This window comes from Synchiropus splendidus, chromosome 1, assembly GCF_027744825.2.
Source record: "Synchiropus splendidus isolate RoL2022-P1 chromosome 1, RoL_Sspl_1.0, whole genome shotgun sequence".
Taxonomy (NCBI): Eukaryota; Metazoa; Chordata; class Actinopteri; order Syngnathiformes; family Callionymidae; genus Synchiropus; species Synchiropus splendidus.
Genome location: NC_071334.1, coordinates 15,372,584 through 15,386,897, shown reverse-complemented (window position 1 = coordinate 15,386,897; position 14,314 = coordinate 15,372,584). Strand labels below are relative to the sequence as shown.

Sequence of the window (14,314 nt, the reverse complement as noted above, 5' to 3'; positions counted from 1 at the left end):
AGTTTTTTTTGTATTCAGTTTGGTCTCGGCCTCGCCACCCTCAGTGGTCTTGGACATGGTCTGGACTAAAACACTAAGTACCAAAGCGTGGAGCCATTGCTCACATGTGTTCATCATTTCTACCTCTTGTGAGAATCATTTCTTAGCATGAAAATAATATTTAACATCAATCAGGCACATTTCATGTGTCAGATGCAGGAACTAGATTTATGGAAACAGCCTTTAGAAGTACAGTATGATGAAGAGTAACAGCTGGACAATATTTCGATTGATTTTAATTTAAAATAGCAAATACATTTAGATTGACTCCATGTCAAACTGTTCGGATGGTTGGATGGCATATTGTTATGTACATCGTTCAGAAAATGGAAATATTTAATTTATTCTCTTCTTTCAGTTTCTTTTTCCTCCATGAAACTATTGGACTGTGCGTGGATACCAACCAAACAATGTATCCTTGAATATTTTTGCCAACTGTTCCCATGTGGTTCCAAGGATACCACCTTGGATTCCAACCCTTTTCTGTAGTTAGACAAATTCCTACTGGACAGATACAAGCATACCAGCTTGTGCTTGATGAACATTTGAATGGCCTCGTCTTTAGATGGGTCGATCCTGGGCAGTTGATGAACAGGTTACATAAGTAATACGAATTATGCGAGACAGGGAGATGTTTGATACAGTATCTGAGGCGGGAGAGTCAAAAGTAGGCCAGTCAGAGCGGTGGTTAGTCTTGTTGGGTCTGTTTGGGGTCAGGTTATATCCACAGATTTGAATAAAACTATGAAACTGAACATGTATTAATTATTCTGTTTTATCTTTCCTTCTTAGTTTCATTTTTTTCTTCGTCCTTTAATGTACATTATTATTGAAAATACATTTTGAAATATTTGAAACGCATCTACGATCATTTAAAAGAATGCATTAAAAAATGTTGATGTGTCTTCAGTCCATTTGTAGAGTCATGTGGGCTATTTTTCTGTGCGTGTGAACGTCCTCCGCATTTCTTCAAGGGTTAAATGCGATCATAAATTCACAGACTCCTAATAGACAGGCATGGGTGGAATTTACACTTCATCTCTGTCTTTCTCACAGACAGCGCACTGTGAGCACGAGTGTGTCCGATATGAGACTAAAAATACACTAGTAGTGGGGAATGAGTCACATGAATCACTCCAATTCCAAATATTGGATTTTGGTCACATTATCGCTGTATGTGGTTGTGGTTTTCCGCTCGCACATCTTGAAATGAAGATAAATACAAAGAATGGTGGGAAAGAGGAGGGTTTATTACATGTTTTATTGCATAGTTAAATCTGTTCTTTTTAATAGATTGGTGTAGAATTATGACATGAAGGTGTGTGTGAATGCTCGTCACTGGCCTGTGATAAGGAATACATACACTAAAGTGGGTCCAAACTTGCAGATGGCCCCCCGTGTGAGAAGGCTCCAGTTCCCAGGACTTGCTGTGTATGTTCAGAGGGCAATAACTCAACAGGTTCCTACTTCCCCTTTCGGTCCTCGGCTTTTTACAACATGCTCGTCTGCAATACAGCTGCTGTCATCACAGCTTCACTCTCCTCTAATTGGATTAGACTCCAGTCTGAGAGCAGAGGATGAGCAGGAAGAGACAGAGAAGAGAGGGGTCACAAGCGGGATACCAGATTAAATCAATTGAATCATGGCTTAGGAAGACAGCAAATGCAAACAATTTCCCAGCTTGGGATTTACGTAGTAGACGTTTCTCACATGCTGTGCACACACGACTAACTTACTTGTATAAAGAAGAGGAAACTCTTTATGGTCTTTATGTTATGTAATTAAGAGGAGAGCTGTCAAGGAAGTAAAAAAAAAAAAAACTATCAAAATCCCCTCTGTTATTGCAAAACATTGTGGTGTGTCTGTGTGGACAAAAGATGTAGTGCAATGTTCAAACATTACGAACAGAGCTGGACACTTTCATGACACAAAACAAAGCAATAATCAACACGGTCAGTTTCAGAATTTCATTCTTGACCCTAATGTGGCCCCTGCATGGTCTTTGCCTTATTGAATTCTGAAGATGAAGTCGTTCAGAGGCAACTATCAGATGAGGCTGAGTCGTGGAAAGTACAGGCTGACAGTCAGAAATCTGGGAGTGCAGAGAGGTGTGGATGAGAATGCTCCGTAGACAGGCAGAATATTTGAGCTCTCAGATGACATGCTCAGTGTAAAGGATGGAGGATGAGGACAAGACAAAGCTGAAACCAATTGGTACCATAAACTCATTAGAGCAGGTCGGCTGCACAGGAGACTCTGGAAGAAGCTGAGAAGGTGAGTTGATCCCTCTCAGCACCGATAGAGGTCAGAGGCTGGGACATTAGTAACCATTTGACTTCTGATTTTTTGTGGGTTTTGTCAACTTAACTTGTTCTTTTTATTGATTGTTTAGTTGTCCTATGATAAACATATTATTGGTTTTAAAAAGTATGGCCGCGGCATACTAGGTGAGACGGGTGGAGAGGTCAGGGCTGCAGAATCTGATGCGACCCATCACATGCACTGTTTCAGGTGGGTATGTGTAATATGAGATTATTATCCCTTTACACTGTGAACCAGTTTATACTGCATTTAATGTGCAGTACTCTGATGTCCGTTTGCAGCTTTCTTTATCAAGCCTGAAAAATGATCTCAGTTTGGCCTTTGATAGATAACATTTCTGTCAAGTTCAATAAAGCGGTTATTCAATTTGCAGTTGTCTACTTGTTTGCTTCAGGAAACCATGTGATGTCCTGCGAAGGCGTGCGACAAGTGAAGCCCCCGAGTGACCCCGTCTCAATAGCCGTTCCACTGGATTGAAGAAGACGGGGCCAAAGGTTACGGCCAAGGTCATGTTACTTACTAACATCCTGTTTCTTTAAGATTGCACAACACCAACCAAGCCAACAGTTGGCGGTCAATCCTGTGGTCACAACTCTATCTTTAAAAGGAAATTTAATCAAGATAGGGCGAATTGAGTTGGCAAGAGTTCACGCCTCGAGTTGTGCACTTCAGAAGTGACAAATGTGTGAAAGGCACCGTAACTTGTGTGATTGATTCAGTCTGTGTGTGTTTAGTACATGTGCTCTGTTCCTGACCCCTGATCACACCAAGTATTTTAATCCAATCAGCTTCGTTTTCACATGACTGTCACACACTACTGCTGCCATGGTAACCTGTAGAGGAAGGAGAGAACGCACTGGAGTGGTGGGTGAGGTGTACGCGCTCCTCTCCAGAATTCACCCTGACATTTACTCTTGAAGGAGAGTTTCAAACATCTAGGATTACTCCCCTTAAAAACGTTCCCAGCAAGAAAAAAAAGACAGGTCTGTCCTCCTCATGCTTGTGATAAAGTTCAGGCACTCTGGTTTCCTCCCACTGCCTCAAAATACGCTTAATCTCAATTGCCGGTGGGCAGTGACTTGTTCGAAATATGCGATAATTTTATTTTAGAATTATATTTTAAATTATTCAAATCTATACACATCCACTTACATTATTTGTAGTTTATGAATAATTTGTGAATAATACCAGCCTCTAAAAGTGAATAAATACAAACAAGTCTTATGATTTAAAAATATCGACTTTGAATACATCATGCAGCTACATGACATGGCTGGCAATATAACTTAGACCACACTCACAAATACCCACTTCCCCAAGAAGGTGAAAAGGGCAGCAAGTGCCCTGCGGTTTTGTATTTTGGCGCTTAACACTTCGCTGCTTCTTTCTTTTTTTACAGATTTCCTGTTCTTCGTGAGGTACACGGTTCCTGCAACTGCTCTGAAGTGAAACATCACAGCTGGCGCATGCTGTTTTGAGTTTTCTGTCTGCAGTTTTCGACGCAACCAGACAAACCTATGATTTGTAGCTCTTCCGAAAAGAGGTCAGAGGAGCCTCAGTGGTTTAGAAAAACTTCTGTGTTCTCTGCTTGAAAACTCATGAGTGGGTGACATCTGCTGGTCACAATCGGACGTGCATTCGTCGGCATTTGGCGAGTGAGTGGTTGCATGTTAATTTGTATTCTACAATGCACCAGTGAACGATCGTGTCATGGTGCCAGTCATAACTCATAACTTCATCATAACAGATGAATATTTAAGGTTCCATCTAGACTATAAAAGGAGACATACAGGTGTGAACCTACAGTGCTAAGCATGACTCTTCTACTTGTATGTAATTGGCCGATAATGGCCCATGGGATACTATTTTTTTACAGCCTAAAAGATCTAAAGATCTCATCTCTCGATCCAGATGGAGAGACTGATTTTTAGCATTGGGCATCGAGAGATGGTTCCCAGATTTAAATCTAATAAACAAAGGTCAAAGTTTCCAGTCCTTCAGGTCATGCGTCCTTGTGTTTGTGGCAGACAGTTCACTGACAAAACAAGTCTTAGATGTGCAGATGATTTTATTCATAGAACAGAGAACAGACTGGAGAAAAAGAAAAGGTGCAGCGGTTAGACCTCAGCTGTTGCTATACATTTCAACCTCAATTGTTCATCTTAACTAGTGTGAACTTAAGTCAATGGAGGGAACAGGGAGAACCTTAATGTACATCTGATACTTGGAGCCAGGTACATGAGGTTCACACAGCGACGTTGTGGGACAGCATCAGGGTTTATGGTGCCACTCATGGCCTACTAGTGGTGTGAGAACAGGTGCAAGGCTTGAAATAAGAACCTTTAAAAGTCATGTGTTGTTCTATCAGATCCCAATACAACTCAACATAAAGCATTTGCGATTATAAAAAAATGTTTACAGGATAAAATGAAATACCAGTCAGAACTGTGGAAGCTCACGGAACACACAACTTCTTCTTTGTCACTCAACTTACTTTTTTTTCAACCCCAATTCGAATCTGAAACAATCTTTCCTTAACCAGACTCCAGAGCAACTACAAGATCACGAGTTTAACTGCCATTAATTAAATAATTCTTAATGACATCAGATCACGGAACACAGAGCGTATGGTCTGCAGAGTCTTATTCAGGGCAGGGGTTGTGTTTTTAGTCACAGACCACAGCTTTCTGTGGGCCTGCAGCTCCTCCTCCACGTGGATTCTCTTCCGCCTCTTAGAGCCACCAGAAGCGAACATAGACGATGAACATGATGAAGAAGACTCCTCCAGCAGCCAGCTTGGCATAGGTGGAGCGGGTATTCAGATACTTGGCATCACTTCTATACTTCTTTGACAGGCTGGACAAGTTACTGGCCTTGGAGTCCAAAGCTGGGGAGAACAAGCGAAAAGAAACGCGTGAATTAGGGAAGGGAACAGTTAAAAAAAGTGATCTCTTGTCTGTTTGTTTTAGAACAAAGGGCAGGGAGTGGCAACAAGTCAGCAGCTAGACTCTGACGTCAAACCCAGTTACTTGATGTTGCATGGCTGCAATGCATTTAATTCAAAAACACTCAAGATCGTTTCACGCTTAGGTGCATATGTGCACACTTTGGTCAACGCTCACCATGTCGAAGGAAGGTTAAAAATATATTTCACTTGTGTGATTAGCCCACTTCATTTTAACATGCAATCACAATGTAGGATGTCCGTAATTACAAAAGAAATAACCCTACAACTTTGCTAACAAAACCTAGCTTCTCTGCGTGTCAGGAGAAATGTCCACACGTCCTCTGTCATGGCTTTGTGCACTTACAACCGCCTCCAAGGAAGTTTGTAACGCCATTTTGTCCATTTGTGTTCAAAATAACTTGAAAAGTATGAAGTGGATCAAATTTCCAGGAAGTATGTGAAATGGGACACGGAACAAATGATTCAGTTATGGGAGTGATCTGGATCGCTGCTTGCTGTATTGGCGGAGGTTTGCACTCGCTGTGTTCTCATAGCACGGCGAGTCATTGTTTAATAATGTTAATAAACAGTTAACTTAAAAGTACCCAAAACCAGAACAATATCCAGGGGCCAATTGATCTGAGAAAAGACAAAAATAAAAATGACAATAAAAAACATCCGAGAGGCAGTGACCCAACAAGAGGTAAAGTGTGGTTTAGACCAACCAACTGACCAACATGTTCACAAGACAATGTGGACTCACCCGAGAGAGCTTCTCCTCTCTGCAGCACCTCTTCTATGTTGGCCACCATGATCCTCTGCACATCTTGGAGCTCTGTGTTGATGCTGCCGAGATTCCGTCTCGCGCGACTGTCGATGTAGGATTTCTTTGTTTTTTGGATGTATGTGTCTGGTGGAGGCAAAACATGTCAATGACAGTGACAATGTCAGCGATATACTTGTGCCCTGACCAGTGTTGGGCAAGTTTCTCTAGAAATAGTCAAAACTACTGAATTCCCTTTGGGAAATAATGAAAACACTTTTTTTTGCTAGATTAATAATAGTTTTAGTAACTACTCGCACATGCACACACCTCCTTAGCTGGCTCTTGAATATACTTTATTGGAACGTGCAACAGGATAACAGGATTTTCACATGCTAACACTACACGTAAATATTAAAACAAAGCCAGCCTCTATCATCAGTGTCAACCTTTAAAACTGCTTTCCTGAATATCAGCTATCAAAAATAAATATAAACAAATACATACACCCCATGATCCCTAATTTTACCTTGTAAAAGTAGGATACACCTGTACTTTTTTTCAGCAGAATCATATAAAAATACAGTAAAAAATAAAGTCAGTCTGTCTTTGTTGACAAAACTAATATTTATGCATCTGATAAAAAACTTAATCTCTCAATAGGCTGCAATTCCTTCATGGCATATCCAGCAAACAAGTGTTTTCAGACTGCTTCTCCAAAAGTAGACGCCAGAAAATACAACCTTGCCATTTTCCTAGAGTAAAGTCAATACAATGTCTGTATTTCCAACGAGAAAATGCACCTCTCTTCTCCATCCACGCTCAGTTTGGTATGAAACGACACTTCCTGAGATATCAAGTTTAAAAAAAGCATTTCTCTCTTTACAGTTTGAATGACAAAAACACTACACTCTTTCAGCAAAAGATGTAACATGGAAAAACACATAGCCATTTGAATTAGTAAAAATAATATAATTACCATTAGAAATGAAAACCGCAATAAATTACCACTCCACAAAAGAGTATCTAATTATAGTAAGACAATACCAAGCTGCTGCTCAACTCCGGTCTTAGACATAAATGCCTTGACATTGGTTGTACAACTTACCAAATTCAATGAAGGAGTACGGCCGTGACACTGTGGGGACCCTCTTCCCATGCTGCTCATGAAACTCTGCCTGCAGGTCTTCTAGGTAAGCAAAGGCCAGCTTCTTGGGGAAACTAGCTTCGCACAGCACCAGGTAGCACACTCCTTTTTCTATAAGATAACTGCAGCAAGGAAACAGGAAGAAGGATACTTGTTTAGCATTGTCACGTTACATGTATGTCAGTCATCTGGCATTGACCACTATCATCAACTCAGTTTTCTCTACATGAACTGAGAGAAACCAGTGGTGAGCGCTCATGGTTTCTGTTCCTGTAGCTCTCTTTGCACACGCCGAGTCTGAACACATTTGTTTTTAAGCTCAGAGGCAGTGTGGAAGGTTTGTTTTTTGGCTGGGAATTTTCTGCGTTACCGATATGTTGCAGGACCAACAGACAACTAATGACACAACTCAGTATAAAAAAACAAATTCTTTTTATCTTTAAATCCTCAATTTACTTTGTTTAGATGTATAAAACATATGTGTTGGTGATCAATCTGCGCACAAAATGCAACCATTTCTTTCAGAGTCAGAACAGACTTTGAAGATGAGAGCTCAGCTTGTTGGCAAAGCAGTTCGAAGTTAACAGTGTCAAAGGTATCAGTGACAGAAGAGACGAGGAGGCAGGAGAACAGAATTCGTACTCACTGAAATGCCATGGAGCCTGCTTCTAAAGTGCAGCGTGTCGGACTTTGGTCGTTGAGTTTCCTGAATAGCTGCTTAGCTTGACTTTGGTACTGTTGCAGGTCACGTCCCAGCTAGAAGACACAACACAACAATTACCACCCACAATGCCAATGTATTTTATCCACGCAAGACATTCATAAAGAAAAGACAAAAACAAACCCATGATTAACAGGCAACAGAACAGACAACAACTCAAGCGCTCAAAGCATCAGCAGTGATCAATTAACGCCCAGAACAAAAGGTAGACATGAACTCACATAGAGAGCAACTTAATCCCTGACACTTTATTTTCCAGACTGTGTCAACAAATGATTATACAGAACGGCTGTTGTTGTCTGTGAGTTGTCCCATAATGCAACACTGTATCATCACAGAAACAGTAGAAACAAAAAACAAACCTTTTCACTTTCCTTTGGAAAGCAAAAAAGAAAGGCAGGAAAAGAAACATCAGTCCACTGTCAAGTCATTCTCAAACAAGATATTCCAAAACATTCTTGCGTATATTGTTGGCTTTATGTGACTCAATGGTCTGGAAGAGTGACTGCTGCATGAAAAAGAAGTAACAGTATAAAACAGAGCATGATGCATGATAGAAATGTAATGAAAGGCAATCTGCCTGGGTAGGTTTTATATTTATATATATGACACAAATCCTTTATGATGAAACCTTATCCTCAAATATAACCTCACCTGCCTGGTAATCAGAACCTGCTCAGCTCCAGTGTCACCATGTTTAGATGAATCAGCCCCCTTTGCAGGTTGGATCCCATCACTAAGACTCACTCTGGTCCAAAATTAAACACTCTTATTTGTAGTTTAAGCAAACTCCTGAATGAGACAGAAATGTTTGTCCAGGGTGGGACACCTCGCTGTTCACAACATGCAATGAGATATACTTGAGTCTATTGACCGACTCAGGCACATGGTTATGATTGTTATAAAAACAGTAATGGTGTTATATGGTCTTTATCTCTGGACTAGGTTCTCATCTTCAGCAGTGATCTGCATCTGGAATTAAAGGTCTTCTCGCCACTAGAGGAAAACCTTGAATGGAAGGTGACATCCTGTGTAAATTGCCAAATCACCTGGGCTCTATGAATCTCCCACCAGTGACACCTCAAACAAAGTACCAGGATGATGATAGTCAATTCAGTCCTCCACGGTCACGGCCCTGACTGACCCCCGTGTTCTTGTCAGACTCCACTGTTGTATGCAGCGACGGCTACATACAGCAGTGAAAGATACTCAAGAGTGGTCACGGGGAAAGGTACAGAGGCCTATGCTAAGAAGGAAAGCATCAACCTGTCTGAACATTGTCGTTGCCCGCTTCTGACATAGTTCTGCGTCCAGGACCATTTTGGCTCCCGGTTTCAGTCGACGTGACGTGTCATTCATTAGCAACTGAACCACTACACAAACAAAACAGACGGATTTGTTTCACCTGTTCGTCTTCCTGCATGGACGCGGCCAACGGTAGTCCGTCAGCCAGCCGAGCGATCATCGTCAGCAGCACCATCTCTGCGGGGTTCGACTGATTCCGCACCGCTTGCAATAGGCGAACAACACAACTGATATCAGTGGGCTGTTAACTGACAACACCGCAGGTCTGACGCGCTGAGCTGGCCGGAAAGTCGGTGGGGCTTTTTGTGCCACCGCCAATTGCGTCCCCTCGGAACCAAAGAGTCACACAAATAGTTCCGCCTAGACATGCCTGCATTTGTATCGTTGCATAATAGAGACTCTTAATTTAATTTAATGATGATCACAAGGATGAAATAAAAGTGAATGTTCCTCACACTACGTAAACAGCAAAGTGTCATAGAATGCGCGTCATCCATGTTCATTTTAATGAAGTTTAAATCAGCAACATTTTTAATCTATTGAAGAAAATAAAGCTCTTAGATACTAATCGTTTTGCTTTTTTACTGCAATTTTTTAATTAATAATTTTAATTAACGAATCAGAATGTTAAGTAAAAGCAATTATCAAAATGGCAAGACAGGACAACATAAAGTGAATAGAAAATAGAAGGATTTTAATCCTTTAAGATACAATTCATTCATACTAAATTGGGATTAAACTGGAAGATTCTGTACATGACACTATTCTTGATCTTGCCATCATCATTTATAATATTTATATTAACAAATATCTACCTTGTCTATATTGACAATGAAAACAAAACTTTCCATTTCTGAATGTTGTTTGGAAATACAAATAAAATCATCATGCAATAATTGATATCACAAAGAATAAAACTAAATTGCAAATAATTGAATAAAACTAAAATAAATAAAAAAAATGTACATAATCAAAAGTGACGAATGACATTTCAAAAACCAAATGACGAGTGACTAAAATTATTTTATTAAAGGTCATTTCAACATACAGAAGCACATGCAGTTCACAATTCAGGTTCAGCTATAGCTTTTACTGTTCACCATAATGCCATGATTTACTGCGGGTTTGTCTTATTTGCCAAAGTGGTTGTTACCATTCAAGTTTAAAAATAACTAAATCTTTAAGATATATTGTAAGTTAAAGTGTATTACAATGCAGTATATTAGAATGAACAATGTAATAATCTTGGACATAATACAATACAAAACTAAGTGACAAGGCAATCTGGAACACAGGTAGTCATGTCCATTGGAGGAGCAACTTTACAGTAACATGTGAGACAGACCGTTACAAGTCTGTGGCAGGAGGTAGCAATTTGATGGGAACCAATCACTGGCCAAACAATGCTTGATATTTCTCCTTGATGGACAGAGCAAGAGCCTGAGGACACTGCGTCAGAGGACTGCGAGGCGGTCCCAAATTCAAACCGGACACCTCACACATCAGCTGCTTGTTCACTCCTACGTTGAACCCTTGAATTGACGAAAAAGCTTTAGATAAAAAAAAGGCCATCCTTAGACAGTCATATCTCTGTGACTCACCCTGCTTGACTGCAAAGCCGATAAGGTCCTGAATCTTGAACTGCACAGAGAAAGAAGCTTTTAAGAAATGTATAACTTATAAGATATTTTTTTAATAAAAAAAAAGTTGGACCACCGATGATGGGATGCATGTTACCTGTATGTTCCTGGCTTGGGCCAGGTCGCCTCTTTCAAAGGCTGACAAAAGCTGGTTAATATGGGATCCAATATAGTTGTACGTGCTGTGGGAAAAGAAACAGTATCAGGATCAGGTTCAGGATTCGCTTTACTGTCATTGTATATCACAAGTAGTTACACCGAAGTTTCATCACTCCCGTCCAGGTAGACATACATGACATATGGGGGGACAGAAGTCGCGTTCATAGATACAATGAGAAAAGAAAACATGAGGCAAAAACTCCCAAGCGAGGCTCCTGTGAGAGGCACACAGTGTGGGATTTGGCACATGAGCAACATAAAAGAGATAACAACAAAACTCAAGGGCTGCACATATGTGAGAGGGGGGAGGTTGTTGGGATGGGAGTACTCCCAGTGCAGATATTGGTGAAAACCCATGAAAACTACCAAACAATACAAGACCAGGAAACCAGCTGTCACAAACTTGTATTACATGTTGAAAGGTTTTAAGTTGGAGTCTGGTGCTGTGAGTAACCAAGGGACCAGACTGATTTGAGAACAGGACAAGCCAGAGCAGAAATTGAATCTTAGCACTATGCTATTTAGGCTTTCAAATAATCACCTTATTATGAGACTATCATGACTTGGGAAGCATTTTGTATGAATATATTGTCAATCAAGCGATGAAAGACATGCAAACACCCAAAAATATCCAAACAGCAACGTCAAAGTCCACAGAATGTTTAAAATACTGACCTGCCAACTGCTCCATGGGCACCCAATGCCACTGCTGCTAGAAGTTGCTATGACAAAAACAAAGACAGCTACTATTGAATTTAAAGGTTAACCTGAGAATGCTCATGTCAGCATATGAAATCCATGACCTGAGACATTTGGTGCAGATAAAACACAAACCTCATCAATGCCGTACAGAACTGACCAGTGGGGCTGACTTTTGCTGACACACTGGCCAAAGTCCATCAGGTCACTCCCGGTGAACTTCACACCTCTGAAGGATGGAATGACTTTCTCGATACTGTCCAGCATGTCTGCTACTGGAACTATTAGAAAAGAAGAGTGAACTAACTGTCATGACCTTGCAAAGTCATCAATGAGACTTACAGTTCACACCAGTGATTCCAGGCATGTGGTAGTAATAGAAAGGCAAAGTTGGAGCCACTGAAGCCACCTGCTGAAGATATTCCAGCAATGCGCCTGCAAAAGAACTCATTTTCCACTTTGTTTGCTATCGATGTACTTTCCCAAAACGGTACCTGCAGTGCTTGGTTTAAAGAAGGACGGTGCAATCACTGCAATTCCATCAGCCTTAATCTGAGCAGCATGAGAAGCCTGCAAAAGAATGTCCAGTGAGTTTCTGAGAACCTGTAGTATCTACCATGCTCCATCATAGGAGAACAGGTCTGTAGTTGCGAGGCTCTGTTTATTGGTGGAGAAAAATGTTGTAAATAGTTTTTTCTTAAACTGTCATTTAATTTAATGATTTCTAAATAAAAAAAAGCAAAACTTAACTTTTTTTCATTCATGCAGAGATTTTAATCTCCTTTCACATTTATTTTCATTTGCTTGAGCAATCATGTGCATGGAAGTTACCTTACCACACCTTCTTCAAAACAGAATTGGACTTACATTTCTGGTTTTTTTTTGCAACAAATAAGCTGTAAAATGGTAATGAGAAAACCTAATGAGCATATACGCAATAAGAATGGCCATCTATCTACATTGAAGCAGAATATATAAACATGAAACAGATCTTTTAGAAAACAAGTATGTGTCCTTATGACTTGTTTTTCAAAAAAGTTTTCGATTTTACTTTCAAGGAGACAGAAATGAAACATCTCACCAGCTCTTGTGAATCTTTAACACTCATGCAGCCGACATGCACAATCACTTGGTCAAGTCTGCAAAACATACATGCATGTAACTGAATCAATAGCTTAAAACAACACCTTAGTAACTTACTTTCCCTTTGCTCTTTTGCACCACTCCTCTGCCAGTAACTTTCTCTCTGCAACAGTGAGAGACATGCTCTCTCCGGTGGTGCCATTCACTGTAAACAAGAGCAGCCTAGTGAGCAAGGAACGCAGGGAAATGTTTCAAACCCATATATCATCAAGCTATGGAAAAAAAACGCAAGGAAACCACAGATATAGACAATGAGGTAGAGAATTCTAAGACCTATTCATCAAGATGATCAGTAAAAGAGCAAATGTTTTTTGCCACAAAAACAAACATGAATTGGGGTAGCAAAGTGTCAAAAAAGTATTCAGTTCAAATAATTTAGGAACATGGCAATGACCACTTTGTTAAAGGAGGAAGTGACGTTACTTTGGAAAAACAAATGCTGACTTGACACATTTTTCACAGAAAGTACAATGCTTGCACAAGTGGATGGTTAGTTTTTTCAGTGTTTTTTTTCTCTTTTTAATGTCAACAACAAGATGAAACCATTCATGTTGGCCAAATGACCTCCCCAATAAGAATAACATTTGTATGGACTATATTATATAAGTATTTGCGTCATAGGAACAGAATGTATAAATAAAAACACACATCCCAGGATGGCAAATCGACTAGGAAACTTACCAAATATGTTATTCACACCTTGCTTGTCTCTTAGGTAGTCAACATAAGGTCCAATCTCTGAAGTGTTGACTTCACTGTTGCAAGAAAATACGAAAACTATTGACCCACTCATTTGGTAGAAGAATAACGAAACATGCTGTAACACCCTCGATCTACAGGGAATGTATGTAGCCGCTTATCTTCCCATTCATGCAACAATATTCTCAATTTTTAACAAATGAAAAAGATCCTGATCGTCATTTTAATCAAGGTGAATGATCATGAATGCAGATAATACATACCCATGCGTTGTTAACGGAGTAAATGTGGCAGCAACAAGTCCTGTCAGCCTCTTTTCGGGATTTGCCATAACTGATACTAAATTATCTGAAAATAAAAATAACGAGAGCATGAGAGCGTGAATTCAATTCATGCTCGATTTTAATGTCCTAATCACAGACTGACACTGACGATGTCACAAGAGCTCTATACATTCAAAAGTGTGTTTCTAACTTACCCGTTAAAATCCGCGGTCTTTAGTCGGTTCACATCAGTCAGCTTCTTTAAAAGCTGATTTCTGCTTATAACCTGTTTTGACCAACTCCACGTGACGTATTAGTCATGTGAACAAGGCAAAGCCTCACGGGATATGGAGTTATACACGAAATATGTGACTTAGCGTCAAGATACTTGAAAACAAAGTATGTTAGATACTTGTATCAGTTACGTATAATTATGTGTAAATCTTGCGTCATTGTCATTGCTTTAG

At 40.1% G+C, this 14,314-nt stretch overlaps 2 protein-coding genes across 2 annotated transcripts; both read right to left on the bottom strand.

The window, feature by feature from the left end:
* Positions 1-4,411: 4,411 nt before the first annotated feature.
* Positions 4,412-9,558, bottom strand: sec22bb (SEC22 homolog B, vesicle trafficking protein b). Its single transcript, XM_053882233.1, has 5 exons — positions 9,345-9,558; positions 7,865-7,974; positions 7,180-7,340; positions 6,072-6,218; positions 4,412-5,248 (listed from the first exon to the last, which is right to left on the bottom strand). Exons 1-5 carry the CDS (start codon positions 9,417-9,419, stop codon positions 5,094-5,096), a joined length of 648 nt encoding a protein of 215 aa, XP_053738208.1. The 5' UTR covers positions 9,420-9,558; the 3' UTR covers positions 4,412-5,093.
* Positions 9,559-10,256: 698 nt separating this feature from the next.
* Positions 10,257-14,191, bottom strand: npl (N-acetylneuraminate pyruvate lyase (dihydrodipicolinate synthase)). Its single transcript, XM_053887532.1, has 12 exons — positions 14,063-14,191; positions 13,848-13,932; positions 13,567-13,640; positions 12,943-13,030; positions 12,824-12,881; positions 12,237-12,312; positions 12,085-12,177; positions 11,878-12,023; positions 11,719-11,765; positions 10,982-11,066; positions 10,846-10,885; positions 10,257-10,776 (listed from the first exon to the last, which is right to left on the bottom strand). The coding sequence occupies exons 2-12, from the start codon at positions 13,913-13,915 to the stop codon at positions 10,634-10,636; spliced, it is 918 nt and encodes a 305-aa protein (XP_053743507.1). The 5' UTR covers positions 13,916-13,932; positions 14,063-14,191; the 3' UTR covers positions 10,257-10,633.
* Between the last annotated feature and the right edge of the window lie 123 nt (positions 14,192-14,314).